Source organism: Helicoverpa zea, chromosome 24 (genome assembly GCF_022581195.2).
Source record: "Helicoverpa zea isolate HzStark_Cry1AcR chromosome 24, ilHelZeax1.1, whole genome shotgun sequence".
In the NCBI taxonomy this organism is placed as follows: domain Eukaryota; kingdom Metazoa; phylum Arthropoda; class Insecta; order Lepidoptera; family Noctuidae; genus Helicoverpa; species Helicoverpa zea.
Genome location: NC_061475.1, coordinates 2,378,211 through 2,399,657, shown reverse-complemented (window position 1 = coordinate 2,399,657; position 21,447 = coordinate 2,378,211). Strand labels below are relative to the sequence as shown.

General features: G+C 36.0%; 1 protein-coding gene across 1 annotated transcript in view; it reads left to right on the top strand.

Annotated features, from left to right (window-relative positions):
• Positions 1-18,871, top strand: part of LOC124642283 (pikachurin-like) — a 63,231-nt gene extending 44,360 nt beyond the window's left edge. The window contains 11 exon segments of the mRNA XM_047180639.1: positions 6,753-7,174; positions 8,557-8,634; positions 12,001-12,146; positions 12,495-12,732; positions 13,138-13,229; positions 13,556-13,924; positions 14,590-14,673; positions 14,675-14,728; positions 15,106-15,192; positions 15,566-15,669; positions 16,152-18,871. Coding sequence (XP_047036595.1) covers positions 6,753-7,174; positions 8,557-8,634; positions 12,001-12,146; positions 12,495-12,732; positions 13,138-13,229; positions 13,556-13,924; positions 14,590-14,673; positions 14,675-14,728; positions 15,106-15,192; positions 15,566-15,669; positions 16,152-16,312 — 1,835 coding nt within the window. The 3' untranslated portion in view covers positions 16,313-18,871.
• The last annotated feature ends 2,576 nt before the right edge of the window (positions 18,872-21,447 follow it).

The window sequence follows — 21,447 nt, the reverse complement described above, 5'->3', positions numbered from 1 at the left end:
CTCTAAAGAGTATGATAGTTTTATCGAACAACCTATTGCTAAAGATCTTAACACAGTCCGTGTTACAGTCTACTTCATTAGCGCTTAGGCACTATTAGCATTTGGTAGCATAATTTTATACATAACGTTGATTTTTCAACTCTAATATTTTTTTTTTTTCTTAAAAAATCAAAGGCATTTGTATTCTGCCTCTGCTCCACTATACTTATTCTCTATCAACAACACGCTATCTTAATATCATATTTTGTAGGTTGTAGCGTACAATCTTATAACATTGTTCATATTTAAGTTGAGCCAGTTCAGAACTTCAAGAACGTGATATGTCCCCGGAATAATAATGTGATTAGATCTCTTTGGAGGCGCGTGAAATAATGGACGATCTCTCGCGTCTCGGCGCCTCCGACACGTTTTACTTTTGATACTATCTTTATTTCAGCTTGATTTAGTGGGTGTTTATATTATGAGTGTTTAGATAACGTATTTTCGTTTAACATAAACTTGTACATGTAAGTTTTTCATACATATCCACAAGTTTGGAGCAGTAGGTTTTTTTTGCTGGATTCGGTGTAATGTCATTGTTGCTATTGAAGACTTCTCACGTTTTCAGAAATTGAGCTAAGGTTCTGAAATCTTTTGCAATTTGAACCAGTCAACATTTTGAGCACCAAAAACATTACATATCAACTCGTTTGATTCTCCAAAACACGACATAAGTAGACTGTTGCCAAGCAATATTAATCCTGTCGACTTACCCCCCAGAGATTAAAGTAGGATTAAAATCCTCGCATAAACGTTCCGCAATTTAATCACATGTTCAAAATAAGTGTGCCATTACATTAATCATAACGATTTTGACGAGTTTATCTTCAGAGTCTCGTCTCTAAGATAATTCTGTGAAGTTTGTCACGAGCATGGAGAACAAAATGACTAGCGGAGGTGCCATAACGGAAAATCTCCAAAGAAAGTAGCGCGACAAAATGCGGGTGTACGGGGGACGAGGAATGTCACTGTTCTCGCCTTTATATGCTTTCTTTGGACCTGACCATTTTTTGTACCTCTAATACCAAAAATTGTTGACAGATGTCTCGAAGAACCCGAAAACCGCGTTAGTTCACTCGCAACTAATCGTTTTGCTGATACCCACCGTACTAATTTGATCTACAAGAAGGCGCCTGACCTACCTGCATTATGACATCTCCGTTCATCTTTCCTTACTCCTTTGTCACGACAAAGAGTTCCAAGTTAATCACCATCTGATGTTTGACTTGGTCTGTGTTTTCAGGCGGATTGATAAGTTTGAGTTCCTCAGATTTATTTTTGTTAATTAGCTGACTTTGGATTAGATGGGTTTTCTCGTTTTTGCTTGACAAAAAAATATCTTTTTCTAAAGTGGCTTTTCTACCAAAAATCCATGTTTTCTGTTTATATAGTCAATCATTTTCTTAAATTTTTCAGGCTTCTGTTATTCCAATAACCCTACCTATATTTCAGTTTGGCGTAATCCTTTCCTTTCACACATCACCCAGTTAAACCCTTTTGAAGTCCAAAGGTCGTCGACCTTTTAACGGACGGTACTTTCAAGTAGTCCCCAAAATACATACAATACATATGTACGAGTATATGGGATTTATTTTATTAGAATTTTCCCATTTGTACGCGTGAATGTCAATAGCACTCGTTGAGACAAATCAAATCAAACGCAACATTGCCATCGCGACGAATTCGATTGCTTCCCGTTTTCCGCAAAGAATATTATGATATGCTTATTTAGGTACATTTTGGGATGGTTTATTTATAAAGACGTAATGTGTATTAGAAAAATTATTGATATTATTGAGTCCTGAATCACGCCTTTCCCACGGTCCCATAATTGACACTGTAATTTTTATATTTTGCAAGGTTCTGTCAAGAAATGTTAGTATAGTTTTATAATTGCTACCAGTAAGACAGACCTACAAAATGAATAGACTTTCATGCCAAGAAAGAACTTTAGGTACTTACTTAATTAGATATTATCTTCAACATTGTAAAGTTAATATCGCACTGTTAATAAATTATACTCTACAGATACCACTCGTACAACGTACAGAAATCCTGCAAAATTCAATAAATCGAATCAACATGATATACGGCGGTTTATTTTATTTAGAACTCATCTCAAATCTCGCTGCATAATATGTAAATATCGGTTTTAAATTCCAAACCCCATTCGTAGCACGTCCCGCGCAGCTAACAATCAAATCTCAATCCTGGCTCCGATCGCGGATGCTTGCATATGCATGACAGTGTCGTTGAAAAACTGATTCATGCTTCAATTGTTAATCAGTTGCTTGTAGTTTGCATCGGAATTAGTTGTGTTTTTTTATGTCAAAATAAAGCAGGTAAAATAAGGTTAGTACCATAATCTGAATGGTAGATATGCTTTGATCTATAGGAAATGCGAAAAAGGGTCTCCAAATCTTTTTGCAGTAATGGCTTTCCCGTGACAACATTTAATAGACATTCCTGTATATAGTAATTACTGAACTACCTGTCTACCAGCTGCAAGGAATTGTTACTCATGGAGATTCTCAACCTCAGCCAAAAAGGATATTACCAACCAAAGAGGAAAGAATAGGTTAAGAACACAATAGCTCCACAAATACTGCGCCGTTGATAAAATCAAAGCATTTCACTATTTGCATTTCTGAACAGGTAACTATGAATAAACATGAAACTTTATTGAGCTTATTCAACTGCATCTAGTTTCCCTGATTTCGTCATTCTAAGCGAACTGGCTCGTTTAAACAATTTTGGAGTAAATCTGCAAAGCGTTTGTCCCGATTGGATTTAAAACGTTCCATTTGACACGACAAACAGAATCCGCTAGCAGCCATGTTTGAACGCCGAAATGTATTGTGATGCGAGCCAACGATTTCAAGATCGAATTCAGCAAATAGAGGATTTGTCGCCGAGAACGACTGAATCATAAGGCGATTCCTTTTGTGCTGTCGAAGAGTTTTCTCGAACATTTGTGTTACCTTCACCGGATCGAATGACTGAACCAAATGTATTTAGGGACCTATCAATAATTCGACTGAGATCAGATGTTATGAGACCCTCGTAAATCGTAACATTATGGTCTGTTTTTCGTTTTATTTATTTGTAGTTCTTAGTCTATTTGAAATAAATTGTGTGTATTGGCCCGTTCAGAATATCGAATATTGAAGCATAAAACTTGCTATATGGCTGATCTCTGGTTATAATTTTCGTATTAAGGTAAGGTATTCGATTCGGTGCTTGGGTGGAGAATATAAAATTTCTCCCTTCATCGTAACTCGCAATAAGCTACTTGATTTTCCAGTGAGTAACCGAGACCTAGTAACATATTTTATAGATCCTATCGGGGCATGTGGTGTTTCTTTGTTATTTGTAAGCCACGAAATAACTTATTACGTACAAATATTGAAGTCTCTCAGATATAAAATGTTCAATTACATATTTATAGCTATTTAACCTTTTCTCAAAGGTTACTCTAGACATTTCGTAGTCTCTGATAAGTTGTATTCAACATTAATAGCCCGTTTTCAATTCTTTTCGAGATCAAAAGTGGGCTTTTATGTATATTTGACCAAATATTGCAGATCTTTTGTCGGTCGTAAATTGAAAAAGTTGCTAAGATATCTGTGAACACACACAATTTCAAATGCCAGCATTTGAAATTGCAGGTTTGAATTAAAGGACTGGTCTTTCACCCCACACTTTTTAAATACCTAGTCGCCAAAATTCAAATACCGAAAGTGAAAAAACAAACGAAAGTAGATTTCCCGTTGACAACACCGAAGCTTCATTCGTTTCTGTTCGTATTTCGCATATTTTAGATGTACATACGAGTTCTGGCTCACTTGTTCTCCGCGTTGAGTAACCGTCGAGGCTCGAGGGTTTCCCCTCATCGTTAGTTATAGAACGTGTTCAGAATCCCGGTGATGAACGAAGCCGACATTACGCTACGACCCTTGAATTTGAATTTATCAGTTTTCGTTCCTCTGTCTTCATTTTGACGTCTTTTTTAGAAAGAATTTCGGTCGCAGATTAGCAAGGCTTCAAAAATGGTACGGCAAATATTTTGGTTTCGCAAAATGGATTCGTTAGTCTTATTTCTATTTTTGAGTCTACCTGATTTATTCCGAAACAGTATTTCTATTTCCAGTTTGATATTCGATGGCAAGTTTTCCTCAAAATGCACTCACAGAATATAGCGTGGAGCAAGCTATTTGTGTAACTCGGAATAACGCTATGAATCTAAAACATTTATTTTTCCTTCACGAAAACGTCAACATACATCCTACTCAAAGACGTTCCAAGGCCCACGTTTTGTTATTTACGGAACTCGAGACAAGTAGGTCAACGCATGTATAATATCCCGTGCATTGAAAAAGGTTCACCTCTGGTCATAGATGTAGTGAAGATTGGCGGAAAGATTTGGGGTAGATTGCCGTACTAAGGAAGTGACGTACAATACAAAAAGGCTTATGCCTTACACTGGTTGAACAAAGGGTACGAACACACTTTATTTGTAATTTGCCGACAGATTGCCTTTTTATTATCACTCCCTTTGTAATAAACTTTTGATTTTCCAATTACGCTCCTCCCAGCAATTTCCGCGCAATGTTTTCTCGAAGTTTCTTTACCTAATTAATTGTACGTCAAATGAAGAGATTAGTTGCGCTTTAAAAATCTCGGGTAAAATAAGACGTTACTACTCAACTAGTTAAAATGAAGTAGAGAGATGAATTCTTAGAAAATTATGTTAAAGCATCTTGTTTGAAACTTGGAGCTCGTTAAGTAGTCTAAAGTTAGTTCGAAAGATTGAGTAACCACACATGCGGATGGTTCTGAGAACTTTATTCCACTAAGTATATATTGCTTATAGAAAAGTAGGTTTTAAGATTAAAGTAAGATTGAAAGCGCTAAGTAGCTAATTTAAACCCGCTTACTCACTACACACATTAGCTCTAAATGTTCAATCGAAGTTTGAAAAGACTGGAAAAGTTGGCAAAGGTTAAACTGTGTTTTAGAATATATGGAAAAGTTTCTTTTGAGTGTCACTGTTAGAAGTCTAGAAGTAAGCTTTGTTGCAGAAATCAATTTCTGTGACAGATGCATTTTTTTCACGATATGTGCATCTAATACTTTAAGGAAGAAAAAGACCTACCAAGTTCCTTAAACGTTTTACTCATGTTTTAAACCTGTGCGCGATTTCTTTGTAAATACGCTGATGATACCTAAATGATTTTCCTATTTAATTTTGCCACTAAAATGCGTATTATATATATATATATATATTATATATGCCACTAAAATGCGTATTAATGTATATTATATATACCAAAAGCTGAACTCAGCAAAAATTTCCCGAAGGCATCAGAGCAGAACACGTTTGTTTTTCAACCAATTCCATCGAAAACGACAGACAACTCTTAAGATTAAGTATGGGCGTGATAAATGAGATTTCTTTTCAAGTTACGAGACGCCCCTATGTGTCTGAACCTACCTATGTGCTAGGGGAAAGTTTTGAACTTTAAACTGTGGGATATTAAGATCAGGTATAGAATACTCAAGTAGATATGTACTACTGTACCTTTGTAAAAGTTTCAAGAAGGGCTTGCTACTTTGTCGCAAGTTTTTATTGATAGTGGGAGAAGACTTGCAGACACAAATGCAAATAATGTTGAACTTATGAGTGGTACTAGTACCTATAGATGTCTGTCTTCGAGCTGCAGTAGATGTGCATAAACTGCCGATTCTCTTATACCAATTGATAATAAAAAAGTTACAGATAGATACTGGGCTAACAGCTCTAATTTGTTTTCTGATAGTTTATTGGCAAATTGTTCCAAACTAAAGTGCACTGTATCAAACTGAGAACCGAGTAAATAATAAATACACGTACGTACCCACTAACATAAACATAGGATGCTCTACAAAATATAATAATTTTAATCATCGGTCGGACCAGACTTTGCTACTAAGCTTAGATAGAACTTTTGTGGGACCTATTTTTGCCTAACCTTGTTTTGAAAATCAATCACTTTAGGAATTCAAACCCAAAATCAAACGTTTACCTCCCACTTTTGGAGGTTTTTATTTAAAAGAAGCAGCTGTTTTCCTTAAACGCACATTGATCTTGTTAGTGGAAATGGGGCTAAAAAGTTATGTTAGCTCTCTAGTCAAAACCCAACTAACCATCCCTAACATACCCTCTACATACATAGATTATCTGCCCTTATTTTATTACTATCGCTAATACCACGCACTGTTGTAATGAAATTCCATCTAGCCTCGTATTGAATACGTAATCATCTGTCACGTACTCTTGTAATAGCATTTCGTTTATTACGTATCTGTTCTTATGTAGAGGGAGTATAGTTTTGTGTATTTCAAGTTCAATATAAATGGGGCTGTTATTTGCCGTCTTGGTCTTTGACCGAATAATAAAAAGATATGACACCAAAACTAACAAATCTTAATTCTGAATCATCAATATCGATTCCACAAAATATTTGTTTATCATAATAAATTACTTTTCATGAAAAAGTATGTTTATTATCGCTTAATAAGGCAGGCGTCCTGTTGCCTCACAATATTGTTACATAACAGTTCATTATTGGTATAAAAAATATAGGTATCATACATAAAGAATAAAAATCTTCATCAATAGTTTGCATTGCAAATCAAAATATCCCAAGTATTGAACTCAATTTCCTTTACAGCGGAATGCGCCCCAACCCTCGCTCCGTGGAAACCACCAATAGAAGTGACGACCAGCGAAGCGACACAAAAGCAAGATGGCACCGAAACCCACATATACGACATCAACGATATAGTCCACTTCGAAGACAACGACATAGTCATGAGAGACGCCAAACGAGCTAAAATACACGAAAACAATAAGCTAGACAACTCCGTCGTGCCATTCAAAACTTACTCTAACGACAATGATGTTAAGACTCATTTTGGTAAAGATAATAAGAGTGCAGGAGTTGTGGTCGATGTGGATAATGATTTGAAGAGTGATGACAGAAAGGAGGATAAGTCTTGTGAGTGTCAGCACGGAGGAGGTTGTGTGGCAAATGTGTGTCTATGTCCCCTCGGGTACGCGGGAGTTAAGTGCGAGATCACTCTGGATTTGAAGGTAGGAATATTTTTAGTTACTATCTTAGGTGTGCCTGAATTCCTATCAAATATTCAATAGGCAAATCTCTTGTCTATTATTTTGTACAACTATAGGTTGTGGAATATAGATCTAAGTTACGCCTCCGATATTTTTAGTAGACAGTTTTTGAGTTCCAAAGTGATAATTCCAAAAATCTTCTTCAAAAACTGTTGTTAAATAAAATGAACTTTTTATCTTTGATGCAATGCAGCAATATAATCCAATTTGCTGTTCACGTACCTCGATGTATTCCATAGTGTCTACATATTTTAATCCGCGAAATATTCATTCATATCACAAAGAACACGCGATATTTTATGCCAACGACGTCTACTACTTGCTTTTCATTGCCAAAAACATTTCAGAACAGACCCATTACTTTTCTCAATACTTACTTAAGAACGTGTTCAGAAGCGTAGTACTTTTTATTCCTTTTATTTTAACTCCTTTCATAAATCAAATGAGCCAAGAGAAACTGTTTTTGTCTTTTTACAACTGTTTGAAAAATGTTTCTGCACTTCTCGTCCCGACTTGTAGCTTTTGAATACTTTGCTCGACTGAAGCAGTGATAGTTTTTCTCCTATGTACTTAGTTCTTAATAAGTCCATTTTGTTTAAAAAATGAGTTTGTTGCTCAAGAATATTTAAAGTAATTAAAACAGTTTTCGAACTAGTTGCAGTTTCTCTTAAACTCGGTACGTTCGGTGAGGTGTTGCCTTTAATTTAACAAGTTGGTAACAGGCTGCTAGTTAGTGTACTACAACTGGTACAATGACCCATTTCCCTTTGAGTTATGCATGCAAATTCGTACAATTGCGTCGGCTGATAAACTGATACATTTCGGTCCTTTTGTTCGCGCTTAATGCTGTTACAATATCATTACTGTTAGCTTCCCTGGTCCTTTAAACCACCTTGCTTTGGGAAATGACATTTGTGAATACGTGTTACACCATTTGGACTAATCTTGAAACTATCTAGTATAATAACTTTTTCTTAGATAACGTAACATAAATTTATTCAACCAAAGCTCATCTCTAGAGACATGAATATGTTCAACATTTCTCTTTTAGAAACGACTTCGCCTTTTGATTACATCATGTATTTGGATACTCAAGCAAAGTAACATCACCAAGTCAGAAAATTGTCTACATCAATAAGCTCAGTAGATTGCGAGCCAACAGGATCCTCTCACAACTTTAAATGAAACTCGACATGTGGCTTTACAAACTGCTGTTTCCAATGAATAAATTAAATTCCGTATTCGTTTCCCAATTTTATTTTAAAGTTTTCTCTTTGACGGAGCACAATATTTGTGTTTCATTCGACTGCTTGTTTGTAAGTCGACTTCTGATATTATTTCAGGTGCCTCGTTTCAATGGGTCGTCGTATCTGCGCTTGCCGGGGCTTGGGAATGCGGCAGAATCCTGGCTGGATATACAGGTAATAAGTTACATTTGTATTTTTTTCTGGTTCTTAATTCAAAATTTTGTAGCTAAGACTTTTTTGTTCGAAAGAGGTTTTAGTTCAAGTAGTTTCGTAGTGTTTTTCTCATCAAAAATGTACAATGTAATGTAAGAGCACTTTAAGCCATTCTACTTCTTAAATAATGCGTTAACGAGGCATTTATCTCTAAACAAAGTGCAAATGAGAATTTTTCGAATATTTCTAAAGAAACTTTGTTCTTTTTAAAAGCTTTCAGCGAAACTCCGAACGAAATATAATTTAGACTAACGTTGGCAGACACTTAAGAAGTTAGGCCATAAATTAATAGGCTCAGGTGTAGAGGATTGCCTGTACGAGCATGTTCATACTTTAATGGGTTTTAAGGAATAGTCCATGTAACTCAGACTCTTAGTTAAAATAAGATAAATGTACCTATTTCGCCTAAATGAACTCAGAATTTACATTTATTGGAAATGCTTGTAGCAAAAACAGTGTGAATTTAAATCTTTAAGCTGTACCCTATCCGGGTTCATATTGTGTCCACCTTATGATATGTTCCACCTATATAACATATGAATAAAGAATTGAGAATTAAGTGAGTATTGAATTCTGCACCTCAATTTTGAACACATGTTTTTTTTGTTTAAATAACTGCTCTAAGCTTTAAGCCTAGATATCTCTACAAATAGTCCAATAACTGAGCAATATTTTATCCTAGGCAATATCGGTTCAGCCTTTCATTTCAGACTAGACATCTGCGCTAAACATTCAAAACGATTTATGGCATAGCAAAGCCAATAGTACTAAATCACAAATACTCGAAGCAATACAAGCTTGGTATTGCTTGAACGATCAGTCCATAACTCCACGCCTCGCTTCAATCAGGATCGGGGAATCGTTGTGATTCAACGCAATCGGCGCCATTGGTTCGCAGACTTAGAGTGCCACACTGCAAACTTTTAGTCGGCCGATAACTTGTTTGGGCTTCATAAATCAGTATGTCAGAATCAAAGTGAAATGTTTTTATTCGAAATAGGCCTTTACAGGCTTCTATGAAACATCGTAATAGTTGCCCGGTTCCAAAAAATTGGTCTCATGGAGAGCCGGCAAGAAACTCCATAGAGACACTATTTTTATGAAGATGACTGGTAGTACGCAAATATGTCAATGATCAATCAGGTATGTAGCCGGTATCAGATAGGGCAGTCACTCCTTGTAAAGCACTGGTACTCAGCTACATCAGGTTAGACTGGAAGCCGACCCCAACATATGTAGTTGGGAAAAGGCTCGGAGGATGGATGAGACCGACTGAAAACTTAGCTTGGATTAAAGATTTTCTTTTAAAAAATGCGTGTCATTGAGTCAACTGTCGGCCGACTAAAAGTTTGTAGTCTGCGGGATAGCTTAGATAAATTATACCACGACACTCGCAGACAAATAGGTTTCCGATGGAGAATGTTACGACTGATCTCAATGCTAACTTTGTGTATAGTATTGTTTAGATATATACATTTCGAAGTCCAAGCGATAAAATAGGCTTTTCTTGTCTTAATCGATGTGTTTGGGAGTTATTTATTTCTAAGAAAGTATGTTGCGCTGTCGGTTGGGCCTATATTAAAACATGTATGCTTGAGTTTCATCTAGCATCTAATTTAGCCAGATTTACCTACTTTTCACTTTCTAAAGATGTAAGATGTTTTATTTTTATCAGAAATTAAGGCACACGATGTCCTAAAAAATAGTACCTAACATTTGAAAGACTGTTGCTCAAAGCTCTTTGTCGTTAATGTTACCTATAGCCTCAAATTACTTAAACACATTTCAATAGCTACCCATTTCAAATTACTTTTATTCTCTGAATAAAAATTTGTTCTGGTTATGTACATATCGCAGGTAAGTAATAAGGTCTTAAAATTATAACAGTCAATTGAAGAGGTGAAAAGTTCATTTAAATTGAAGGGAATTATACTTTTTTATCTACTTTTTCTGTCTTCACATTATTTATTCTCGGCCATCTCTTCTCACTTTCCACATTGTCTTGGACATAATTCTTAATTTCAAGAGTTTTATAAGCGCAGCTATAATGATAATTTACGATGTTGCCATATTGCCGGCTCGGGTATAAAACTGCCCTCGTTACTGGCAACACTTTTAATTACAACTGCAACAATAAACTTGTTTCATCTACTATTTCAAACGCTAAACTGATGTTATTACGCCTTTTAATTGTTACTTGCAAATTAAAATGTGCTGTTGGTGCTTTTTTGGTACAAAAGCTAAGGCTGAAATGAGTGCTTTACAAGGCATTTTAGCTGTGTCATTGTTGTAATTTCTATCATTGCTTGAAGTTCTTATTTGTATAAATTGTTTTGTTGCTTCTATTTACAGATAGTGTTTCAAAATGTTTAGGGAACAAAGCAAGAGAAGCACCGATCTTTAAACTTAGATATAATTTAAGCATAAAATGTGCAGCCTTCGTCACTAAACCTGCCAGACTCTCTCTTACGATTGCACAGTTTTTCTGCCCACCAAAGAATTTACACAATGACCCCTTCTGATTCTTTTATCAAAGTGAAACTAAGCTAAGCTAATTACTGTTATTTAAAAACCCAGTATTCTCAAACACTACCAACAACTTCGCCAAACAAATACAAACGAAATAATAGTTTATATACGAAAACGCAATATCGATTATGTTACGAATCCGAGTAACCTTCCGTTCTCGAAGTTTGCAGAAACTTTCAGCACCATTGTTTCACAAAGCGATCGGGAACGGACGGCGCGATACGAAAATAATACAATGCAATGAGTTTTAGTTTCTGTTCGTGTATTATAACAAGCGAATAGTTTCCAACTCGTTAATTAGTTTCAGATTTCGGTTTGTAAAATATTAGTATTGGATATAGGGTATGGTGTACTGTGGTCGGGACTATCTTATTGTTTGAGGATTAATTTAGGTCAGTCTGTGCAATACTGAAAAGGATTATTGTGGTTATGATGACCTCGCTTCTAGGTTAGGACTTTGAGATGTAAATAACTGATACAGTGAGCTTTTTTTAAACTTATTTAAGTGTGACTACTGTTGTCTTAGGTTAGGTTGCTATACATAGCAGTTTTGATCTTCATGTAGGTAGGTATCTTATCATCTTTATTGAATCCTCTATGCCATACATCACATCCATTATGAACTTTGATTATTCTCAACAATTTTACAACAAATCTACATATTCACTCATCATGTGATCTTCAAACTTTTTCCTGATATGTATGCCGCCGATTCTGCACCCTCTAGTTTTGGTATTACCTACATCATTGTCAGGTGCTATTCTTCTTATCTACAGGCTATTATTTCTTCCATTACAGATAACTCTAAAACCAAGCAGTGGCGATGGCCTCGTGTTATACAACTCTGAGCGCGCAGACGGCGATGGTGATTTCTTCTCATTACACCTGCGGGACTATTTCGTGGAGTTCGCCTTTGATTTGGGAGCTGGCATTGCTCTCGTCAGGTATACTTGTGTTTTCTTATGTGGCTGTTTTACCTCCGCATCAGAGACATTTATTGGTTACTTACTTAAGGCATTCCTTAGTGATGGATTTTTTTTAACAACTAAGGAGTGGTTAAAGTAATCATTAACCGTCGTACCACAAAAACTTTTAACCGTCTGTTAAACACTTGTTAAAAAAAAATAGCAGATGACGTTGAAATAAGGTCCGTTTGCAGCCACACTTTTTTTAGACAAGTGTTTAACAGAAGTTTAAGTTTTTGTAGTAAGGCTGTAAATGTCGCTGACTGCGGGGGTTAGTCAGTTTCCTAGATTGGACTTCTTAAGTGTTTTGTTGAAATCAATTTGCAGGTCAGCGTATCCAATAGAAGCAAACAAATGGCACTCCGTGTCAGTGTCCCGCGCGGGCAGACGCGCCACCCTGCGCGTGCGCGGCGCGGGCGCGGCGGCCGGGCGCGCGCGCGCGGTGACGGCGCGCGGCGCGCGGCGGCGCCTGGCGCTGCGGCAGCCGCTGCTGCTGGGAGGAGCCCCGCACCCACTACCCGCTAGGCTGGCTCTGTCACAGTCCTTCAGCGGCTGCGTATCACAGGTACGCTTCAAACTGCAAACTTTTCTCTGCAAAGACCAGCATCAACTGGACAAACAACGCCATATTCAGAACTCCTCATCACTTTAGCCCCGTAGGTATTAACGTTGTATCTGCAATATTTATATAATGGCGTCCAAGGCCGATTTCGGCCACGACGGCTGTTCTCACAGGACGTATTATAGTGCACAAGCATTTGTGCAGACACAAGTTTGTACGTTTGTCTCACTATCTGACACCACAGGAAAGAAATCAGACGCAGGACCGTACTGTACACTCTACAGTGTATTAAAAAATATGTTTAGATACTTTGTCCAAATGAATAGCCATTCCTACTTAACTTATGAATGATCCCCTAATTCATCGAAACAGCTCTTAGAATAAAAGGACCTTTATTTTTATTTCCAGCTGATAATAAACGACGAAGAGTTGTCAGTGGTGTCGGCAGCACTCGGCGGACTCAACGTCGATAACTGTGATGACTCCAATAGTAATTGCACGTGAGTATACTTCTGCTAACTAGAATGCTCTTAGTAAAGATTAAGAAGAACACCATTGAAAAAACTTTCAAAAGAAACCAAAGTGGATTAAAGGATTGACTGTATTAGTAAATCGTGGAAATAGCAAACTCAAAAATGTTACGCCAGAATAATTCTGGCAATACTGTCTTGAAGCTCGTCTTGAAATCTACGATTTTGTAAGCGATCAGCAACCTCTGTCAATGCCATTGAAACTTTGCAATCCACACTTCAATGAAGTACCAATTTTAAATCATCATTGGAAAGCCCCGAAAATTCGTTATCTAAATTAAATTTTTCTATTTCAGCAACAAGAACTGCAAAGAAATTTTCCAACCGATACCCTACGCGCACAACATCTCAGAAACCGACCCCCACCATTCAATAGTAGCGAAAAAAGGCTTCAAACTAAAGTACCACAAAACACATAAAAAGCACACACACATAGACAAATACAAAAAGAAGAAATACTTCATAAGTAAAAAACATCAATTCTTAATGGAAGGCTTAGAAAGAAATAATGATGTGGTAACTGATTTACCTTATGACGGACAAACTTATATGCAAGTGAAATATTTGAGTGACAATGAAGTTAATTGGGGAGATATGAATACGTATCCTAGTTTTACGGGGACGGATAGCTTCATTCATATTGATGATGAAGATACTATGAAACGGTAAGTAAATCTAGTATGTAATTTTGTAGCAAAGAATTAAAAAATAAATAGGTAAGTAATAAATAAATCTTGGTTAACTTCGTGGTCTTTGATAGGGATGTGTAAAACAACGTTTATGATTTTAAAATAAGAAGAGACGAGACTATGATGTCAGACCAACATCTAGTTATTTGTTAACACTATAGCTAATAGGTAAGACCACCTAACTTTTGCCAAAAATCAGTAAATAGTAGCTGTGTGGGATTACAGCCCAGCGAGCTTTTAAGACTTGCCATAACATTTATGTACGTTGCTGGTAAGAATTTTCTTACGGCTGTTAGCATGCTTTAGTAAAGTTAGTCATGAACAGAAGTATAAATAAATAAATAAATAGTTTATTTCACACAAAGTTTACAATGTTGAACTATGACTATAAAAGCATAAAGGTATTTACAGGAATTATCTTTTAAAATTCATATCTACTCTAAAAACACTAAAGGATCAAATGTCCGATCAGGGTTGTACTTTGCAAGAACCTAGTTTCCACCCTTGGCCTATAAAGATAAATATCTTTTTATATCGATGATTTCAGTGCCTTTTTTCGATTTTAGAATATGTATGTTGGAATATTAGACACTGCTCATGTATTTCTACGTATTTACTCATAATATCTTCCTCTATTCCAGGCTAGTAAGCTACTCGCTGGACATAAACCTCAGGTTCCGCTCGGTGTCGGCCGCGGGCCTGCTGGTGTGGAGCGGCGGGCGCCCGACACCCGCCCGACTTCCTCTCGCTAGCTATTGAGAACTCCGTGCTTGTCTTCAGGTAAACATTTATATATGTTGCTCTCTTTAAGCTGACTACTGGCGTCCAGTTTTTATTGCATATTGAACAGTTCTCAATTTTGACTAAACGAGTCCGTTTGAATAGTTGACAGTACAGTTAAAACTAAAGATAGGAACTAAAGCCAAGAAGATAGTGAAGAAGCCGGGGAAATTGGAAATAAACAGTAATACTACAACAAACAGCTTTTGAAAATTTCATATGAAACAACCCTAAAATTGCACAGCATAGTGCACAATAAAAGATGCAAGCTTCAGGACATAAGGTGGCCTTAGCAGGGCACTTATAATTTGGACCGGAACCGTCTTTCATCATCTGGGTTTGGGAGTAACTGATAATATTAATACTTAACGTTCCAGGTACGACTTGGGCAGCGGAGAAGTGGTAATCATCGCGAACCACACTAAAGTAGATGACGGACTCTGGCACCGCGCTAGAGCTACCAGGTAATGTGTCTACTACTATACTACTTCTATATCTTTACTAATCTGTACTAATGTAATGAAGAAGATTTTTTAACGTATTTAATTTAATGGTTTCTTTCACTGGTGGAAGAATACAGATTATTTTGTCTGGGTAGGTGAATTCTCATGGGACGCGGAAGAAACCGTAGGAGACGGCTTGTCATAATACTAAAACTGCAGTTTTTGTTTGTATTAGTGCACTAATCTCAGGAGCAATTGTACTGCTTTGAACAATAAATTCAGTGTTAGATAGCCCATTTGAAAACTACCATCTTAGATCTAAGATAACGTTGTGCTTAAACGCCTGATGCTTTATTGTTAGCAATTAACACACTTATGTTGCTTTGTATAACAGAAACAGACAAGCGGGCGTGTTAGAAGTTGATGGTCTTGGCTCTGTGGGCAAAGTTTCACCCGGGAAACTGAAGCAGTTAAACACTGAAAATGGACTGTATATAGGTATGTGTACCAACGAACTGTTATCATATTTTCCGAGCCTTTTCCCAACTATGTTGGGGTTGGCTTCCAGTTTATATTATCAGATTCAGCTGAGTACCATTGTTATAGGTGGAGCGACTATCTGATCTCCTCAACCTAGTTACCCGGGCAACCTCTTGCTAGGACTGATTGCCAGACTTTCTGGCTCCTGACTACACGTAATGACCGACGATGAAAGATGTTCAAATTACAGTCGGGACCCACTAATTTATCGTGTCTTCCGAAACACTAAACCTGTGACAAGATGGACCCATTCACGGCCTAACTTTATGATCGATTAGGTAAACCTCAGCTTTAACTTTGTCCTGCCTGGAAGATAGCTCCCCTTTAAGGGTGATTCAATACATATTTTTTATATAGGGTACCTAAAAGTATATATCTATTAAGACAGACAAATCACAATATCAAAATGATAACATTTACACAAATTTATTTATTTGCAGGAGGTCTACCTTCAATAGAAGTGAACACTGCAGGCCGCTACCTGCGCGGTCTGCAGGGCTGCGTGTCATCCATCTCGCTGAGCGGCGACTTCGACATCCCGCTGTCCCTCTCCAAGCTGCCGCACACCATCACCAACAACGTCGGCCGCTGTACTCCATAAAACATGCACTATTCATTTAAATGAACCCACCACGTTCATTTAAGTGAATAAACTACATTTGTTACTATTAACAACCAGTTCATTTAATATTTAACGAGTTTGAATGAACTTGTTAAATATTAAATGTAACTTCGTTATTAGAATTAGGTGTGACTCATAGATTTTTGTCTTCGTTTTTTGAGGAGTTGCTTTCGATTATGTAACGACCAAACTCCACTACATATCAATGTAAATTAAATGTCGGAGGCAATAAACTACAATACGATGTTTTTTCAACAATTTTGATATAAATCTCTGATCGTTTCCTCTCAACAAATCAATGGTTTGATTTTTAGTTTTTAAATGAATACTCTAGTCAATTTAGAATAAGTAAACTGCGGGTTTCTGAATCTGTCATCTTTGTATTGTTTTTTTACTCTTATTTAATTTTATAAATTTAATTTATTTTCCATGTACGATGGAATAACTTTTCAAAGTGCTTTACTATCTAGTAGATATAAAAAAAACCTATTTGTAATGTTAAATTAAATAAAATTCTAGTCGTACGAGTGGTTTGCACGCAGTATCATTTTGTAAGAAACTTTTTGTTTCATAGCTAATCACAATTTGTTACGATGTGGGTGTATTTTATATAATCGCATGGACGAAGCTGGGATAGTTTTAATGTAACCATCAGATTTTAACCTAACATCATCCCAAATATAATCATCAATTTTTCAAAATAAATAATTTAAGGATTTCTTTAATTTCCAGTAATTTTCTAGTCACCTTATCAATTAAAATAAAGCACATATGCTACTTAAAAATATCCCAGCTGCGTCCAAGTAAAATAGTTCAATAAGTATACATACATAGCGTTTGTATATCGAAAACATTTTCATATGAACGTGGTTTTAGAACATTTGTAAGTAGTACAATAGAGTTTGATGATACTGTAATATTTATTGAGCTTTTATATTTAAGCCCGGGAACTAAGTCCCATGTACCCATGTAGTTTTTTATATGTAAAAAAATGATTCAAACTGCTGATTAACTTAAATAATTAAACATATTTAAGTTTTCTTTTGTATTTACAAAATGAACTCTGTTAGTCTATGTTGAAGTGGTACTGGTAACGCATTGTATTAATTTAATAAACAAGGAGTGAACTCTAAAACTGTCAAGTTAAAGTGATAAATTGGTAGTCACCCTTGGAACTCACATTCACATACGACCTTTAAATACCAAACTGTGTCATTGAGTGAGTGTTTTCTATTACAGAGGATAAGGACAGTAATAATTATTTTAATTCAAAATGAACTCAAAAAAACAACTGTATGTTCCCGGGCGTGTGTTGACTAGCTTTGTTTTGCAAGTTGGTTTGCTTCGGACCTAGCACCCTTAGTCCTAATATAGTCGATACATATATTTATATCTATCGGTAGTTTTACGCGCTTTGTATGTATAAACGATAGGTATCGAAACTTATTAATTGTTCAATGGCAGAGACTCTGTAATCAACATAATATGTTATCGGATGTAATTTTTTTTTATAATAATAGACTCGACTCGAAATTTATGATAAGCACTACAATGATATAATGTATTCACATTTTTTTTAGAAATAAGCCCACTTTAAATCAAGCAGTTTTTTGTGCTAATTATGAAGTGATTCGAATATCTTAATTGATTTAACGATGATTTGACAATCACTAATGAGTTTGAATGTTTTTTTAAAGTGGTCAGATAAAATTATGTCATCGTTTATCTAGCTGCTGTTGAACAATTGATAAGAAACGATTCGATGCAAACCTTAAATGCCCTTAACTGGGATTTCATTTACACCAATAATTTTCGTCAATTATAGTATTTCACAGGGTGTGGAAATTATTTACATAAATATCTACATATCTTTATTGTGGTCTCCCCGTTATTTGACTGAACATTTTAATTTGCGAAGATATTGCTAGTTCATTTAATTGAACCGCGTTAATGGGGTTAAATGTAACTCATTTTAAATGAACTTTTGGAATTATATACTCGTATCAGAACCAACAAATTGTTAAATTATTTAATAAAAAGTAAATAACGAAATAAAAAATAAATTTTATAACGAAACAATTTAATGATATGCAATAATAATTATTACGTGTTTAGTTGATCCCTGCGCTTGTCGCCATTTTTCTAAATTAGCTACAATTTACCACCGGCTTTTGATAAAAGAGATTTTTGTAAATGAAACTTTTCAGTGCATAATGACTCGGCTGTCTATGCACCTCGTTGGAACACCCCCTTTGTCACTTGATATAAGGTGACAACACACTTTAAACCTTGTGATTTTTTTCCTCACAACCCTTAATAAACTTCTGTTTCACATCTATAGTGGAGCTGGTTACAAGTATGTTTTCCCCTTTTCAGCGAGGTGCAATAGAAACCAGAGAGTTGGTGTTGAATATCGATACATACGTAGTTACTACTTGTGACATAGCTTGACTAGCATTAGTTTTGTATGTGAGACCTGTCCGATGTATTATACGCCGTTATTTGTACAAAATTATATCAATAAAAATATAATGATAATTTGTTTGTTTTATTGAAAGCGAAGTAAATAGCCCGGGTCGATTGTCCTGAACAATGGGACTGTAAGGATAAGCCAAGTTCACCGACGACATAAACGACAATTTTCTTTAGGGAATGGTGTTCACTCATTGTTCACTATAAATATAAAATATTCAAAGTTAACAGTTGTTTTCAGAAAAACAAAATTTTTGTGCTGTCGCTAAGTTTCCTAAGCGAGCAAGAGCTTCTAAGTGCTTGAGAAAAACGTCAACGTTGCTGGAGCCCGTCTTTTGTCAGATAAGATCATTTATTTATTTCATGTTTATACCTACCTACTTTAAATCTTTGACAACAATTTTGAGATAAAACTTGTCAGGTGATGTAACTTAATACCTGCAATCAACGGTGCCAATATTCATAGTTATTTAAGTTTAGCCGTTATAATGTATGCTCATCGCGTTTCCTTCGTGTGTGTAAATATTTGGCACCATAAGGTTGCTGACCTATCATGGTTTAAGCCAACTTTACTCGGGATAACGGTAGGGTAAATACGCCAAATGTCGGCCTCCCCCCAAACTTCGGCCGTCTGTACATTTTCAGCTTGCATTCATTCAAAAGGTAATTAAGTGTTAGTTTTGCTCCTCGAATTGCAACCTTGGTTTATACTCTATACGTACAAATCGTTACTATCCGATTCTGTCACTTACTCTTCTCATACTGAGCGTCAGTAGCGATTGCGCCGTTGAAACATCAAATTCGCACGTAAAGTAGCTTACTCGAAGTGAATACTCACATTTTGGGATTGATATTAGAACGATAAAACATTTATTTATTTTTGTTTCAAGCTCGATTATCACTTATGGGTTATTTTTACTATATTTTAAGATAGTTTTTTCAGCGGTTTGCGTATATTTTTCAAGGAAAAATAGGAGGCCGCCATTAGGACAACGGTTTTGACTTAAAACCGGAGTCTCGGCCGTGGCCGACTTAAAGCAAATGCAGTCTATTTTATAAATTCCTATTGTACTAATTCCGTTGGCTTAACAAGAGAATTTGCAAAGCTTATAGGCAAATAGATCTATTTTACGTTTAATAGCCAAATAACGGCCGGGGTGATATTAGTTGAATCTCGAGAAATAAGGTACAAGAAATAGGGGCCGACATTAGAATCGTAAATAATCGTAATGTCGACCAGCCTCGAACTCAAGCGCCACTATACAGGCTGATGAAAAAATACTTATATTTTTTCATTTTCTCAAAATGAAATAATTTATTTATTATAATTCATTATATCGTATAGGAGTTAAGTTTAAATGTAGGAGTTGACAGTATTGTAGGCATGTTTATGGTAGCTTTATAGTTTGATACTTGCCATCTATTAAACCGTTCTTATTAGCTTAAAAAATATAAGTTTGGTCGTGAATACGACTTTTTTTGTTTAGGGGAAACAAAAAAATATTTTACTATAAATTAAACAAATACAATTACAAATTTATACTTAGTTTTATATTATAATTCTGCTAAAATAAATCATGTTAATAATATTTGTCACTGCCTTAATTTAAAACAGCCTATACCCGGCCGACATTTTGAAAAAACGCGACCGACCTTGGGCCGTGAATGCCGACTTTAGGGTTTTTCTGTTCTCGACGCATCTAAGCCTTATTACTTTTTTCTTTTCGTAGAAATATCAATCTTATGCCTATAAACATGACATAGATTAATCAAACTATCCAAAACCGCATCAGAAACTATCTTTCGTTGGAAACTGACGGTGCTATAGCGAACCGCAATCAGAAAATCGCTAAGGGGGCCGACATTTGGCGTATTTACCCTAGATTAGACAAAATGACCACTGACCGTTGTACCTACCATAAAATATAGCGAGTAGTGGAATGCTACATCTGCGGTAGTAGGTAGTATTAACCTATTTAATCTATTATGAAATATATTTACAACCGGTTTAACAAAATACACCTCTTTGTGTTTATTATTTATTTATTTAATAATAACTGCCCTTCAGTCAGTTAACTGCGTTGAAAATAAGTCAGTTACTTAAATTAACTACTTAATTAAAATTGATGCATATTTTAGCAGTTTAACTACCTTCCTGGTAATTAATTTTTATAACTAAAAGTTAACGTTATTAACATCATCATCCTCCGAGCCTTTTTTCCCAACTATGTTGGGGTCGGCTTCAGTCTAACCGGATTCAGCTGAGTACCAGTGCTTTACAAGAAGCGACTGCCTATCTGACCTCCTCAACGCAGTTACCCGGGCATCCCAATACCCTTTGGTTAGACTGGTGTCAGACTTACTGGCTTCTGACTACCCGTAACGACTGCCAAGGATGTTCAATGACGGCCGGGACCCACAGTATTTAAAACAATTAACAAACAAATGAAAACGTGGGTTTTGTTTGGTCACTGCAAGCCGGAATTTGGAGTCATTAATTTCTAATTTGGAATAGATGCACTCAGTTGGACATTGCGCGTGAGTCATAGGGTTTAACTAAAAACCCACAGCGTGGTAGGAAGTATAAGCCTTCCGAAAGCGTAGTATGAATAAAGTATATTATTATCCATTTCTGTTTGGTA